The sequence below is a fragment of the Drosophila bipectinata genome, chromosome 2R (genome assembly GCF_030179905.1).
Source record: "Drosophila bipectinata strain 14024-0381.07 chromosome 2R, DbipHiC1v2, whole genome shotgun sequence".
Classification (NCBI taxonomy): domain Eukaryota; kingdom Metazoa; phylum Arthropoda; class Insecta; order Diptera; family Drosophilidae; genus Drosophila; species Drosophila bipectinata.
Genome location: NC_091737.1, coordinates 16,664,676 through 16,680,218, shown reverse-complemented (window position 1 = coordinate 16,680,218; position 15,543 = coordinate 16,664,676). Strand labels below are relative to the sequence as shown.

General features: G+C 43.2%; 3 protein-coding genes across 5 annotated transcripts; 2 read left to right on the top strand and 1 right to left on the bottom strand.

Moving 5' to 3' along the window:
* Window positions 1–913: 913 nt before the first annotated feature.
* Window positions 914–5,103, bottom strand: conv (insulin like growth factor binding protein acid labile subunit convoluted). Of its 2 annotated transcripts, none has more exons than XM_070278539.1 (10): window positions 4,883–5,103; window positions 4,567–4,817; window positions 4,346–4,506; window positions 4,119–4,288; window positions 3,459–4,061; window positions 3,148–3,402; window positions 2,477–3,088; window positions 2,326–2,420; window positions 1,383–2,270; window positions 914–1,329 (listed from the first exon to the last, which is right to left on the bottom strand). In XM_070278539.1, the coding sequence occupies exons 2-10, from the start codon at window positions 4,665–4,667 to the stop codon at window positions 936–938; spliced, it is 3,279 nt and encodes a 1,092-aa protein (XP_070134640.1). In that variant the 5' UTR covers window positions 4,668–4,817; window positions 4,883–5,103; the 3' UTR covers window positions 914–935. The 2 variants fall into 2 exon arrangements, with proteins under 2 accessions (XP_070134640.1, XP_017094096.2); XM_017238607.3 differs by having other exon boundaries at window positions 4,567–4,814.
* A 49-nt stretch (window positions 5,104–5,152) lies between these two features.
* Sps1 (inactive selenide, water dikinase) lies at window positions 5,153–7,110 on the top strand. 2 transcript variants are annotated; one of them, XM_017238612.3, is made up of 2 exons: window positions 5,153–5,287; window positions 5,646–7,110. In XM_017238612.3, exon 2 carries the CDS (start codon window positions 5,669–5,671, stop codon window positions 6,863–6,865), a length of 1,197 nt encoding a protein of 398 aa, XP_017094101.1. In that variant the 5' UTR covers window positions 5,153–5,287; window positions 5,646–5,668; the 3' UTR covers window positions 6,866–7,110. The 2 variants fall into 2 exon arrangements, with proteins under 2 accessions (XP_017094101.1, XP_070134642.1); XM_070278541.1 differs by lacking the exon at window positions 5,153–5,287 and adding an exon at window positions 5,353–5,370.
* A 532-nt stretch (window positions 7,111–7,642) lies between these two features.
* On the top strand, window positions 7,643–15,492 carry LOC108123572 (uncharacterized). Its single transcript, XM_017238809.3, has 7 exons — window positions 7,643–7,872; window positions 12,578–12,663; window positions 12,730–12,929; window positions 12,995–13,200; window positions 13,261–14,303; window positions 14,483–14,668; window positions 14,726–15,492. Exons 2-7 carry the CDS (start codon window positions 12,595–12,597, stop codon window positions 14,858–14,860), a joined length of 1,839 nt encoding a protein of 612 aa, XP_017094298.1. The 5' UTR covers window positions 7,643–7,872; window positions 12,578–12,594; the 3' UTR covers window positions 14,861–15,492.
* Window positions 15,493–15,543: the final 51 nt, after the last annotated feature.

The window sequence follows — 15,543 nt, the reverse complement described above, 5'->3', positions numbered from 1 at the left end:
AGGCAGGCGGGACTCACAGGCGGTGTGAAAGGTGAAAGGATATGGGGGGGATGGTGAGTGGTCGCAAAGGCGAACGGCACAAAAGCACATTCTTTTGCGGCCAAAATGAAACCGAGAGCATGTGGGTGGCGCGGCAGTGAAAGTGCACATGTCCTGAGTTTTGAGTATCTTCTGGTTTCTTCAACACTAGAGGTTCCACAAAAAGGCAATGTTTTAATATGGTTTATAACAAATTTTATAAATTATACTTTTTAAATACAATAATAAACATTTATTTTGCTAATTGTTAATAAAAATTATCATATAAATCAGTTATTCTTTTAAAATAGTCCTTTATTCCAAAACCATTTTCTTCAAAAAAAACCTTTAAAAATTGAAGCATACTTTTTTGGGTCCTACACAACCATACCAATTTGATGGCCCGCTACTGTTTACCATCGCGTGCCATTTCCGCTGAGAGCGCGAGTGCGCATTTGCCAGGCCTCTCACACAGCCTTGCGAGTCCTTTCGCTCTCCGCACTGCACGAAAAGAACAGAAGCCGAATCCGAGAACAGAATGAATCGCCGCCCGAAATGAGCTTCGGTTTGCAGCCTTTGTGTTTGCGCCCTGAATGAAAGTCCGCCATCAGGCATCGCCATCGCCATCAGCTGTCCTGGTGGGTTCTGTTGGACTCCAACGATTTCTCAATTGCGCTGCCCACGCGAGGCGGCGTCCAAGTAAACAAATACATGTGCGCACGACTGTGATAATAGGACGTCGCGCACATGTTCATGTTCAGCTGTAAGGTCAGAGCTCAGCGTGTCCTTACAGTGAGCCTTGGCCGACACAGACACTGATATAATATGCTTAAATGTTTATTTAACAAAATTATGAAAATTATTAATAAAAGAAAATAGTCTTCAAATATATACAATTAGTTTTAGCAAAAGCATGTCTACAAACGGGCAAGGAAAAAAACAAGGACTATGTACACGATGCAGTGAGGTAGACTGCTGGCAGTTGTGGAAGCCGCTCCCCGGACCTGGAAGTTGCCAAAGAAAAATGTTCGGGGCAGCTTGAGGGAGGGCAGTGGACGACATTGTCCCGAAAACCACTTCCGGGTGTTGCCATCGCTGTCACGCGATAAAATACAGATCTCAGCGCCACGCAGCTTCTCCTCACCCGCCGCCTGCAGATCTGCGATGCGGATCTGGGCCGTACGCTGGTTGTAGGCATAGTCCGCCTGGTGGAGCACCTCGTTGCTGGTGCTTCGCACATAAATATTAAAGTCTGAGACATCTGCTGTTGCAGAAACGTACCAACTGATGGTTAAATTTCCAGATTTTGTGCTATTGGGTTAAAAATAATTTAGTTGGGAAACAAAAACATATTTATAGCTTACGTTTGCACTTCTCGGAACCGGACATCAGTGAGCTGTTCATAGTCGGTGCCCGCATACGTATCACGCTCAACCTCGGCGCAGTGCAGGTACTCATCCGGCAGTACCAGGAGCTGCTTGTCCTTGATCAAAGCCGGAGTGCCGCATTGGATGCCTCGCAAGTCCTCACTTGGCGACGTTTGCTGCAGCATAAAGTGCTTGAGCGGACGAGCATTGCAGCCGCAGTGAAGGGGATTGCCGGAGAGCAGCACCTGGCTGCCATTCCGCATGCTGCCCACCAAGGAAGCAGGCAAATCCTCTAGACTATTGTTTCTCAAATCCACATACTTCAGAGTCTTGACCTTTACAATGTTGGCGAATGGTAGGTGATATATCTGATTATGGGAGAGATCCAGGCTGCTCAGGTTCTGGGGCAGATCGAAGATATGCTCCTCGGATGCCAAGTTAGACAGCTCATTGTGGGACATGTCCAGCTTCTGCAGAGATGTAAAGTTCGAGAGCACTCCCCGCCGCAAATCGTTTATTTGATTGTGGGAGACATCCAGCCGGTAGAGCTTCTTGGTTCCAAAGGTTATGTCATAGGTGAGCACCGGCATCTGGTTGTAGCTCAAATTAAGATTCCTGAGATTGTATGGAATGTACTGATACTCTGGGAAGGTCTTCTTGGTAACGAAACTAATCCGGTTTTGGCTTAAATCAAGAGTTTCCAGACTGAGCAGATCATCCAAGACGCCGTGAGTCTTGTTATCCAGCTTTGAGAGCATGTTCTGAGATAAATCCAAGGTACGCAGGGAGGGCAGACCGAGGAATATATCGTTTTGCAAGTGTTTTAGGCTATTCGATGAGAGGTTCAACTTGAGAAGCTGCAACAAGCCCTCAAATGCTCGTTTACTGGAAATATAATCAATATTAAAATAAATTCAAGAATGGGAAGTTTAATCCTTACCTGATATCGGATATTTGATTTCCGTGCAGGTTTACCTCAAAAAGAACAGGCAGCTTCCCAAAGGCACTTCGATCCAATGCAGTAATATTATTATACTAAAAATTAATAGGGTTTAAATAAAAATATATCTTATTCTTAATTAAATACCCACTTCTAGGTGCAAATACTGCAACGTGGACATCCCGGCTAGGGCCTCCAACGGGGGCTGACTAATGCCATTGTTTTGGAGCTTCAACCGCTGTACCACCAGCAATCCCGTAAAGCTCTGCCCATCCAAGCTGTCTCCCAACTGATTGTGGCTCAAATCCAAGTAAATCAGCGAATTCATAACTGGCCAGGTTCCCGCTGGAATTCCCGTCAACTGATTGTGGCTCAAATACAATTCATTAAGTGAGATGGGCAGTTGGAAGAGCTTCTCCAAGCGGTTGTTGTTTAAATACAGCTGCCGCATGCTGGTCAACTTGGCCAGGGAGCCGCGCACTATGGAAACCAGTTCGTTGTGGCTCAGATCCATTTCCAAAAGCGTGGGCAAGGTTCCGAAAGTGGAGGACTTGATTTCCGTCATGCTGTTGTAGCTCAAATCAATGGAGCGCAAAGAAAAGAGTGTCTGGAAGACCCCATTAAAAATACTTGAAATATTGTTATGAGACACATCAATTGTGTGCAGCTCGTAGAGTTTTGGGAAACAATTCTTGGGTATCTCAGCGATATTATTATGCGAGGCATTCAAAACACGTAATCCTGTCATATTTTGTATGGGTATCTAGAAGAAATATGGAAGTTTTTAGATTATGAGACTCAAAATTAAATTTAAGCTTATACCTGCGCCAAGTTGGTAAAATTATTGTAGCTCAACTGAAAGGTAGAGGCAAAAGTTGTCTCATCGAAGCTGCGACGCGAAAAATTGCTGAGAAGATTATGCGATAGATCCAACACGGTGATATTAACACAGTTCTCAAAAGCACCTGTTTCTATAAGAGCCAAAGCATTGTGGGAAACATTTATCACGGCTTGGTAAATATCCTTAAACGAGTTCTTCTCAATCTTGGTAATATTGTTCTCCGCCAAGTCAAGCAACTAAAATAAGATTCATTTTAAACGAATATCAAAAGAATTACAGATTTTAAACCCACCTCAACATAGTTCATTTGAGTAAACATTTGGAACTCAACCTTTTTCAACTGATTACGAGCTAAATCAATCGTTCCAATCCGGGCCACAGAACCGAAGGTGCCACGACCTATATCAGTAAGAACATTATCGCTCAGGAATAGTCGCCTTAGGAATCGCATTCCCCTAAAGCTGTTGGCATCCAACTTTCCAATATGGTTGTGCGACAAATTTAAAACTTTAAGAACAGAATTCCTAGCGAAAGTTCCACGGCTTAGTTCGTTGAGGGCATTATGCGACACATTGCACCATCCTAGTTTTGTGAGATCAGCAATATGTTGGGCCTCCAGTTTCTTGATCTTGTTGTGACTTATATCAAGGACCTCCAGTTCTCTGAGATTCTTAAACTGGTTTCGCTTGAGATCCTCTAGCTGATTGCCATGCAGGTCGAGGGTTTTCAGTTTTCTCAAAGGCTGAAAGGTTTCAACAGGTAGATCACTTAAAAGACCATTAGTCAGCCGCATTACTCCAAGGCTGTTGGTGATCTCCTGGTTGGCAAAGAGGTCTTTGGGCAGCTGCTCGAAGGCATGGCCGTCTATGACTAATTGTGTGGCTTTTCCAAGATTCTACAAATGTATTTTTATTTAATAATGTTTCTTTTTAATTAATATAGGAATACTCACGCCAAATCCTAGCTTTCCCACATGACTTAGATTTGTACGGAGCAGGTTCAAATGCTCCAAGGTGTTGTTTACTCCGTAAAATACATAATCCTCAATTGTGACCAATGGAGTCTCCTCTATGGTGAGCAAACGGGCTTTAATATTGGCAAATAGTGGACCATATAAACGCACTGGGGGGAAAGGAGAATGTCACAAATTCTTGTCATAAAAGGTTTATAAAATCATACCAAAATGTCCTCTGTAAATGGTGAGTTCCTCTATGGGCAGTTGGAAAGAGGCCAAGTTTTGCAGGGCCACGGCAAGAGTGGCAAGATTTGCATTTTCGCAGCGCACATATAGACCGTCGTCACTGCCTTTTTCACATACGCATGGATATAAAGCATTTGCTCTAAAAGAAAAAAAAATAATAAGTAGAGAAATCTATATTTTCATTTAAAAAATTACAGACTTTTTAGGGCATTTGAACTTGGGTTCCCCGTATACATATTCCGAGCTAACCACGGCCAGCAATTGCAGCAGAACAAGACTGCGCAGACGTAGCTGAATCATGTTTTTGGCCTTTATGTCGTCAGCGCTTCGATTAAGCCATGGTCTCTACCAAAAATCGAGTTTGTTGCTTAAGTCTTTTGTTTTTGGTGCTTTTCTGTGGCTTATGTTTATTTAAACAGCTATCCAGGCATAAGAAGATTAGATTATCTACTTAAAATATAAAAATTAACTTTGTTTTCCGCAGAAAGGTAAATATTTCCATTGTTTTGACTCACTTTTACTTTTCGCTCTGGTTGAGCAACAGGTTTTTCTTCGTCTCTTCCGCTCTCGTTTTGACCAACAGTTTCAGTTCCAGATATGAAGTTTTCCTGCTCATTAAAGCAATAAATTGTTAATCTAAGGTCATGCTACACATATTTCCTCTTCTTTTACATATATAAACCATATTTTTTATTAAAATATCTCTCTTTTTACACTTTTTGCGCTCTTGTTATCGATAACTTTAGCACAAGTTGGCAGTCCACCACTATACACGATAGCCCACCCGCGATTGATAAAGCAAAGGCAACCCTGTTGTGACAGCTCGCTCGTTGAAAAGTCAAAAAATTCCAGGCGCAAAATAAATAAAGTTGGCTGACGGTCCTAAAATAAGTCTTTATTGTACATTCGCACAAGCAAAAGTAAGTGTTAATTTCAAGGGGAATTGACGGCAATCAAATCCAAACTTGGCGGGTGCACACTTTTTTGGCATTTTGCAATTAAAGTAAGTGGGCATTGTTCACGTTTCTCGCTTTGCCGACGGGGAGAAATACTGACTTCGCCCGTTTTAGCCGCCGTCGCGGCAACAGCCAATCACAGCGCGCGCTACTCATACGCAGCAGAAAATCCGTGTACATACACGTCTCCCTGCGACAGTATTCGTGCCCGGGGAGAACGCGAGTTACTCGCTAAATGGAAATATGGTCATTTTATTTTTGTTGCGCGGCAAAAGTGCGTGCGGTTTCTTATCCACCTCCTATCTTATTTTCTTCTTCATAGTTGATCAGATATACCAGTGAAGGATGAGCTACGCCGCTGATGTACTAAACTCAGCTCACCTGGAGCTACATGGTGGTGGCGATGCGGAACTGCGACGCCCTTTCGATCCCACAGCCCACGATCTGGATGGATCCTTCAGGCTCACGCGCTTTGCTGATTTGAAAGGACGTGGCTGCAAGGTGCCACAGGATGTGCTCTCTAAGCTCGTTTCGGCCCTGCAGCAGGACTACTCCACCCAGGACCAGGAGCCGCAGTTCCTTAATGTGGCGATTCCAAGAATTGGCATCGGCTTGGATTGCTCGGTGATCCCCTTGAGACATGGCGGTCTCTGCCTCGTACAAACCACCGACTTTTTCTACCCGATCGTGGATGATCCTTACATGATGGGCAAGATCGCATGTGCCAATGTCCTGAGTGATCTGTACGCCATGGGCGTCACCGACTGCGACAACATGTTGATGCTTTTGGCGGTCAGTACCAAGATGACGGAGAAGGAGCGTGACGTGGTCATTCCTCTGATCATGAGGGGATTTAAGGACTCTGCCTTGGAGGCGGGCACTACTGTAACTGGCGGCCAGAGCGTAGTGAATCCGTGGTGCACCATTGGAGGCGTGGCCTCTACCATTTGCCAGCCTAATGAATACATCGTCCCCGACAACGCCGTGGTGGGAGATGTCTTGGTTCTGACAAAGCCACTCGGCACCCAGGTGGCCGTGAATGCTCATCAGTGGATCGACCAGCCGGAACGCTGGAATCGCATTAAGCTGGTGGTCTCCGAGGAGGATGTGCGAAAAGCCTACCACCGTGCCATGAACTCCATGTCCCGGCTGAACCGCGTAGCCGCTCGCCTGATGCACAAGTACAACGCCCATGGCGCCACTGATATCACCGGATTCGGTCTGCTGGGACACGCTCAAACGCTAGCCGCTCACCAGAAAAAGGACGTCTCGTTCGTAATCCACAATCTCCCAGTAATTGCCAAGATGGCTGCTGTGGCCAAGGCCTGTGGCAACATGTTCCAGCTGCTGCAAGGTCACTCCGCCGAAACCTCCGGCGGTCTGCTCATCTGCCTGCCTCGTGAACAGGCTGCCGCCTACTGCAAGGACATTGAAAAGCAAGAGGGCTACCAGGCCTGGATTATCGGGATCGTTGAGAAGGGCAACAAGACCGCCCGCATCATCGACAAGCCGCGTGTGATTGAAGTCCCCGCCAAGGATTAAATTATGAAACCCAGATGGATGATTGGATTCCCCATCCGCTTTCTTTCTTGTATAAGTATCTTAATTATAACGTAACAGCTAAACCCCTCAGTTGTAACCGTCAGTGGTGCGGTCTTTGTTTTTTATAAAAAAGCTTATCAACTAACAGATATAATGATCATCAGAATTATCGACATCGCTTTTCCATTACGTATGAATAAAATGGAAGACACTTGACTCTTTTGTATCGAGTAAATGAATAAGAACGTCTTTTTATTGGGTTACGAATTGCATTTAAGAGCTTTCGATGTATGCGTTGGGTATATATCTCAATTTTCTACGTCGTGGCTTCAATGAGATATTTAATATGCAAATAAATGGTATTTGGTTGACATTTTTGCTTAATTTAAATGTCAATATTCTTTGAAATAATTTCTAGAATTAAAAGAGGTAATTTGTTTTGCGAAAATGACTTATCTATGACTAGCAAAGTATAGTATAGCTTTTTAAACATATAGATAAGAAATCAACAAGTTCAATAACCTCTAATATAACTTTAGATTTTCCCAAAGAGTATCCCCAATTCGTTGCGACCCAGTGATCTGTTTCAACCCGCTCTATTGTCCATACAATTAGCATTAGCTGAGAGCTTTTTCAGCAAGCTTTGGAATCGAGAGAAAATTCTCCTGAAGAGCACCTGATGTATCTGAGTATCTCATGTGCGATGCTCTCGCCGGAGCAACTAGCGATCGGATCGCAGTGGGGCTTAGATGGGATCGTTGGTGGCAAGTGCGGAACTGAAGCCTCAGTACTGCTCGAACAAGCGACGCGAACGCGCAGCAGCTGCGAAAAAGAAAAGCGAAACCCTTTAACTACTTAGATACTACTACTAAATCGCGTACTGTGTACCGTTACACCAGTGCTGGGAGCGATCGAACACTAATACACTGACAGCGAATTTCCCGCAAATTGCAGAAATTTTCCTTCCCCCATTCAACTGCCGTTTTGGAGTTTTGAAAAAGTGCACAGTGAGTGTGTGTGAGAGAGAGAGTGCGATACATACATATATGTATCCATAAGATACAAATATTTGAAGAGAAAGAGCGTGTGGGTTTGTGGTTTTTGTCTATTGAACTGGCAGACGAGCTTAGTTTAAAAACAAAAATGAAAAAAAAAATGCTCAACACGCAAACACAACAGAGTCCCAAACGAGTTTTCCCTACGTGTCGGTGGAATTTGTTTTTGTAGATACATAGATGTATGTTTGGTATTTCTGTACGTGGAAGTACTCGCTTTTTTAAAGTGAAATTCGAATTTCGAAAAGCAGCAAACGCATCCTATTCACTTTAGAGATGTATCTTCTGCCCTATATGTATCTCTTGTTGGCCAGATGATTCATGTACGGTGTACACTCGATTTATTTCCCGAACAACACATCTGAAACAGACGGTGGCGCAGTATTCCGTATTCAAATTGAAAGACCAGTGGCAGTGAACTAAAAATAGAATTATTTGTTTTCATATAACCCAGCCGACCAAGCACCCAAAAAGCCAAAATAACAACAAAAACAACAACGAAAATGGCTCGGCAAAACGTTGAAAAGTGTTCGGAAATTCGCCTGAAGAGCAATGATGTATCTTTGTATCTGTGGCCGTGTTTTGTATCTTTGTTTTTTGGTGTATTTGTGGCGCACTAAACTTTCGTTTAAATTAGCCAAGTTCAAACGGCGTCCGCTCGGCTTGAACTCGCTGACTGGCTGTGTGTGTGGGTGTCTGCCACAAATTGGCAACTCACCGATACGGATATACTACCATTCACAGACATTCACAAAAAGTGGCAAGACTACCTAGAACACATATAGATAATGATACATGCCCTGACGGCACACAGCATATATAAACGTAAAATTTCGCCTACGTTTTCGGTTTGATTTTTCGGAAATTTCAACAACAAGAACGGTGCGGACGGGGAGGACAACAACACCTTCGCTTTTTTTTCGCTTTTCGGCCATTTCAAACTCGTTGCGAACGAGGTATTTGTTTATTTTATGTTTGTTATTACCATGGCCCACGTATGCGATCTGGCATTTGGCGATCACAGATCAGCGATCAGTGATCTCTCTTCCCCCGATTTTAACCCACGCCATGGCTACTCCAGTTTGTGCTTTGGAACTTTTCAGTTCTCGTCAAATAACAAAGAATAGTGGATTTCAATTGAAAAGAGGGATCTATTTTTTTAATTGCCAATTAGCCCAAAAATAATATAATTAAGCACTTTAGAAAACCTCTATGAAATATATTGTTTGTTTGATTTATTTTTGTAAATATTTTGTAAAACACAATTATTTAGCTTAAAAATGTTTAGAACTTAAATTAGATTTAATTAATTCTTATAAACTTTATAGAAATATTCATAGGATTAGGTACAAAATGGCTTTTTGCTATTAAAAATTACTCATACGCCACGTGGGCCCTCTAAGGGTTAAGGTGTCTGGAAAACAGCAACATGTTTCCACAGAGCTTCTATCTCATGGGTATATGAGATCATTTTGTGACCCGCGGGCAGCATATATACACATATAGTGTAGTTGTGTGAATGCTAATGCAAAAACAAAAGTAATAAACTAAAAGCAAAACACGCGCTTTGCTCTCCGATCGATTTAACTCTCGCGCTTTATTTTTCCTCGGTTGTCGCCAAAACTGAGACCCCGAGCGCTACTAAAAACGTGCTAAGATGGATGGCCGGACGGAAGGAGAGCGGTAGGAGGGCGGTATAGGTGGGGGTGGAGTGGGCGGAGGAATGGGGCGGAGCTGGCGACGACCGACGGCGGAGGCAGTGGCGGCGTCAATTAGATTTGGCCTTTTATTTATTGTATATTATGCTATTTTATGCGTGTTTTTCGCCTGTGTGCGAGGTTTTTATTTTATATTTTTGCCGTTCGTCTTTATTAGCTCTATTCTGTTGACCATATGGTGTGTCATCCCATCCCCCAGCCCCATCTTTACTCAAAAGGTGATTTATTTAAAGTCTGAACGCCTTGATTTGATTACTTAAGCCAGCTAGCCAGAGTTGACGTTTAATGCAGTTGCTGTCAAGCGCCGACTTACTATTGCTACATATATATTTTGTATAAACATATGACATCATCAACGGTCATCCTTGTGTGCTTGGCCAGATTTTTGCATCATCGCTCGTTCTCTATCTTTGTATCTCTCTCCTCAAGGTTATCGTTAAATCGCAAAAGCTGCACCAGCAAAAACAAAATTAAGCCGAAGTGAACACAATACAAACGACTATACACACTGTATACAATGTTTTCTCCGGATGTTTTGACGTGAGTGTATGCGGCCCCAGACAAAAAAGGAGTTTAAGGACACGCCGAAAGTGAAAACCAGTTTGACATTGAATATTTCGACTTTTTGCGCCTGCCTGCCCGCCTGCCTGCCTGGCTGCCTGATTTGTGTATTTTTGTGCGTTTTTGTGCCAGTTCTGAGTTTCAATGTCAGTCTTTATATTTTTTCGGGCTACTCTGCCAAAAGGGCATTGTAAATTCACTAAAAAGTTTAACGAAAAAGCTCATCGATATTTTTGTATTTCTTAAGAAACATTACATGTGTCTATTGTTCAAAATTATTGTGTGCCATATTGTGAAAGGAATTTGTTTTTTCACGCTTAAACTACTGTCGTAAATTTTGAAAACATGTGCTTTTAAGATTTTTGTTTGCAAAACTCTAAAAAATATGAAGAGCATATTGTTTTCTTAGATTTTGACGCAGATTGATGAGAAACAAATCTAAAAATCGTTTGAGGTACTCCTTTTAAGGATCGGATGAAAATTGGGGAAGATAAGGTCATCCCAGCGGAGCATATCTGAAAATACTGGATTTTACAAGGGGTCCATCAGGAAAAATGTGAAAAATTTCGATCAAAAAATTTGTTCCAGGTTTTTGATAGAGATTTATAGAGAATCAATCCAAAATTCGTTGAAGGTACTCCTTTTAAGGATCGGATGAAAATTGGGGAAGATATGGTCATCCCAGTGAGGCATATCTGAAATCACTCGATTTTACAAGGGGTCCAACAGAAAAAATGTGAAAAATTTCGATCAAAAATTTTGCTTTCGATTTTTGATAGGGATTAATAGAGAATCGATCCACAATTCGTTTAAGGTACTCCTTTTAAGGATCGGATGAAAATTGGGGAAGATATGGTGATCTCAGTGAGGCATATCTGAAATCACTCGATTTTACAAGGGGTCCATCAGGAAAAATGTGAAAAATTTCGATCAAAAAATTTGTTCCAGGTTTTTGATAGAGATTTATAGAGAATCAATCCAAAATTCGTTTAAGGTACTCCTTTTAAGGATCGGATGAAAATTGGGGAAGATATGGTCATCCCAGTGAGGCATATCTGAAATCACTCGATTTTACAAGGGGTCCAACAGAAAAAATGTGAAAAATTTCGATCAAAAATTTTGCTTTCGATTTTTGATAGGGATTAATAGAGAATCGATCCACAATTCGTTTAAGGTACTCCTTTTAAGGATCGGATGAAAATTGGGGAAGATATGGTGATCTCAATGAGGCATATCTGAAATCACTCGATTTTACAAGGGGTCCATCAGGAAAAATGTGAAAAATTTCGATCAAAAAATTTGTTCCAGGTTTTTGATAGAGATTTATAGAGAATCAATCCAAAATTCGTTGAAGGTACTCCTTTTAAGGATCGGATAAAAATTGGGGAAGATATGGTCATCCCAGTGAGGCATATCTGAAATCACTCGATTTTACAAGGGGTCCAACAGAAAAAATGTGAAAAATTTCGATCAAAAATTTTGCTCCAGGTTTTTGATGCAGATTAATAGAGAATTGAACTACGAATCGTTCAAGGTATTCCTTTCAAGGATCAGATAAAAATTTTCCAAGATATGGGTATCGGATTGGGTCAAATATGGGATTTCTGGAAATCCCAGATTTTACAAGGGGACCATCAGGAAAAATGTGTAAAATTTCCATCAAAAATTTTGCTCCAGGGTTTTGATAGAGATTAATAGAGAATCAATCCACAAATCGTTTAAGGTAATCCTTTTAAGGATCGGATGAAAATTGGGAGGAATAGGGTCATCCCAGTGGGGCATATAAGAAAAATATGGAGCATAAAAGAAGCTCCTTCAAAAACTTTGCGATTTTAGCATTTTAATGATGCCATTTGTATTTTATTTATATATTATCACTTTATTATGTTATTTATTATTGTTTCTGCGGTCTTGTTTGCTTAATTCCATTTAAAGAACTTGCTTATAGAGACTTAGCTTTGAGCCCACGTAATAAAGTCTTTTGAAGAAAGTCTCCGAATTTTCAGAGCATTTTGTCTTCGGCTGGCAGCCTCCGCCATTCCATTGTTGTTTTGGCATTCCGCGCCTTTGTGCTCTGAAGTGATGCCCACTTCAGATGACTTAAGCTTCCATTAATGCGCCAAAAGTTCTCACTTCAGATTCAGATTCAGATTCAGATTGAAAATGACGAATGCGGCCATTTTTGTTTGAATTGTGTGGGTGGGAAAAATGCCTTGAATTCTTGTGAACCGCCTTGAATAAAAAAAAATAATTCAACCTGCCATTCGGGGCATTCGACACAATCCATGATTACGTGTTTCGCAGACACCCACGTCTCTCTTGAGTTACTCACACGTAGAATTTGAATAATTTATGAATGATACTCGTTTCCGTTACAGCAAAATACTAATTGGAAATGCAGTACTCGAGCAGTTCGGAAAATTACTCATCCTCGTTGCGGGATAAGCCCTCCAAATGGGGCAAGGTAGGATATACATTTCAAGGACTAAACTTTTATTTTCTGTTACTTATTTTAATTTTTATCCACTAGAACGATAAAAACTACTCCTATAAGAAGTCTTCCTATCAATACTCAAGCTCGGGAGACAACAATGTCTCCTACCAAGGAAAGGCAGCCGATCAGAACATCGACCAGCTGGATGCCCTTCTGGAGGATCTGAAGCAGGAGCGCCAGAACACCAGCAGGGATCGGGAACTGCTGCCCAGCAATGGAACTTCCTATAGGACACTGTGAGTTCGGACACCAGCTCTGCATTATAACATTATCCTTGAATTTTTCTGGTTTATATCGCTAGGGAACGTACTGATCCTTCGGGAACCGTAACGAGGACAACCCGTGTCGTGAAGACCACTAAGCACTCCGGTTCCGGAGGCCAACAGCCCTTCATCGATGATGTGGAGACCTTCAGTCCCACTGACTACAGCACTCTGCAGTCCACGAACAAGTATTCCAGCTTGAAACGGGACGAGTTCCAGACCAGGGATAAGCCCTATAGCCTGGGTAGGTGACTGTAATCCTCGTTAAGGACTACAACGTCTTAAAACTGTCATTTTCTTTCAGCCCACTCCCCCAGTGGTGGCCACTACGAGAGTAAGAAGATCTACGAGAGCAACCGCACTATTAACAACAACCTGGAGCTGCTGCCGGGAGCCACCACCACCCAGACGGTGACCAGCGGCACCACCATCGACAAGGAGCTGCAGGACATCGCCCTGAGCGATGGCATCCTGCCTGCCCCCGGCACTAAGGTGACCACCACAGTCAGGACTTACACTTACGAGATTCCGGCCACTGGACCCGGAAGCAACACCAGCACCATTAACCGGAGCCACAACCTGAGCAACTCGAACACTCTGAGCAGCAGCTACAAGCTCCACGAGACCCACAACTCCAGCCAGAACTACTCGCAGCTTTCGCCGGTTCCGCACACGACCCACGTGCCCCAAACCGTGGTCTACAACACGGAGAGCTACTCCACGCTGAACAAGCCCAACGATCGCCCCTTAGTCTCCAATCAGTCGTACGAGATTCGGGAGCACAAGGAGACCACCACTCGCGGGGTCAGTCCCCAGCCGCGCCAATTACCCCTGGGATCGGGACCGGCCGGAACACCTCCTGGCAACCGTACCGTGGTCTACAACATCCACAAAACGGATCATGTGAATACGATCAATGAGCTGCCGCCGCAGCAGCGTTATCCGGCGCCACACAGTCCGGCTCATAGTCCCAACTATGGAGGACCACATAGCCCGCCCCTGCAGCCGGGCGTGAACCGTTACTACTACAAGGAGACGGAGACCTCGAACACGGTGAACAGCATCCACGGCCCACCCAATGGTGGAGCTCCCTATGAGCCACAACCAGCTCCTCTGAAGCAGCTGCCGCCAATCAACGCCTATCCACCGCAGCATCCGCCAAACGGAAACGGGTATCCGCCCAACTCCACCACATACAGCTACAAGTACTCCTCGACCACCAACACGAACAATCGTCGCGGGCCGGACTTTGGATCACCCTCGCCGTTCCCAGTCGATGGCGTGGAGTATCCAGTGAATGCCAATCCTCCCCAGAGGGTGGATGATCTGATGCAGAGCTTTGGAACTGTAAGTACATAATACTTTTTCGCTCTTTGTTGTGAATTCCTCTCGAGAATTCGAGAATACGAGAAAATTAGAATAATTATAGCTTTATTTACCAATCAAATTAGCATTAATTTACTTCGAAGATACAGTGATTATTGAAACGATAATTATACCTTACCTCATACCATGCGCTTTTTCAGACCACTGACCATGTGGATACCTTGGAGACTCCAGTGCGCAAGCGTGAAATCGAGACAGCAGTGGCCTCGCCTAACCAGCAGCATGTGCCGTCCGTGAACAAGGCCGGCAAGGAGGTCTACTATCCGCCAGGACACGACACCATCATAATGAAGCGCGAGGAAATGCATGCCGGATCTGCTTCAGGAGTGAGTTTTTACCAATAGTTTTATTAAAAACCTTTATTTACATGAATCCTTTTTTAGGGTCGCTGGGCCAAGGGCTCTGGAATGTACGAGTACGAGTCCGGCTCCAAATCAAAGACGAAAACCAAGTCCGGAGGCGCCGTAGTGCCGGTATGCCTGCCCCTCTGCTGTGCCATGCCCTGCTCCATTATGTAGATCGAGCAGAGATCACCCGGAATCTTTACTTGTACATAGGTTTCTTATTATCTAACGCTAAATCCTGCCCTGCCCTGCCCTGCTCTCTATCTATCGTCTAACTCCTATTGGATTTGCTTGTTGCTGCAATATGTGTTGTACGCGTAATTTGATTGCCAAATTTTTAATTGTCTATTCTATACGTTATTATTGTCTATGTATATAATTTGTGATCCGTCACTATCCTCTACGGATGATCGGATTGTTCTATTTTGTATGATTTTGATTCGAGTTTGGATTTGGGTTGCTCGAAATTGTTGCTCAAGCATTTACCAATGCTGTACCCCAAAAAACTAAAGGGATACTGGATATTGTTTTAACTGTAATTTGCATATCGCATATACATACCATATGCCAACCAACCTACCAACCAAACACTAATAAATGAGCCGTGGAATCCGATCCCTCTCGCCATTATTTGCGATTATTATTCGTTTTCGCCAATCGCCAAGCGCCATCGCCCCCGAATACCCACTAATCATAAACCATAAACGTAACTGCGACTTAAAATGGTAACCCAGTCGTTACAAAGCCATAAATACTATCTCTAATACACGTAGTAACCAGAATAAAAACGATATCTAACAAACGAATCAACGAACTGTCTGATTTTAATGCGTGTGGAGGGGAGGTCAAGCGAAACG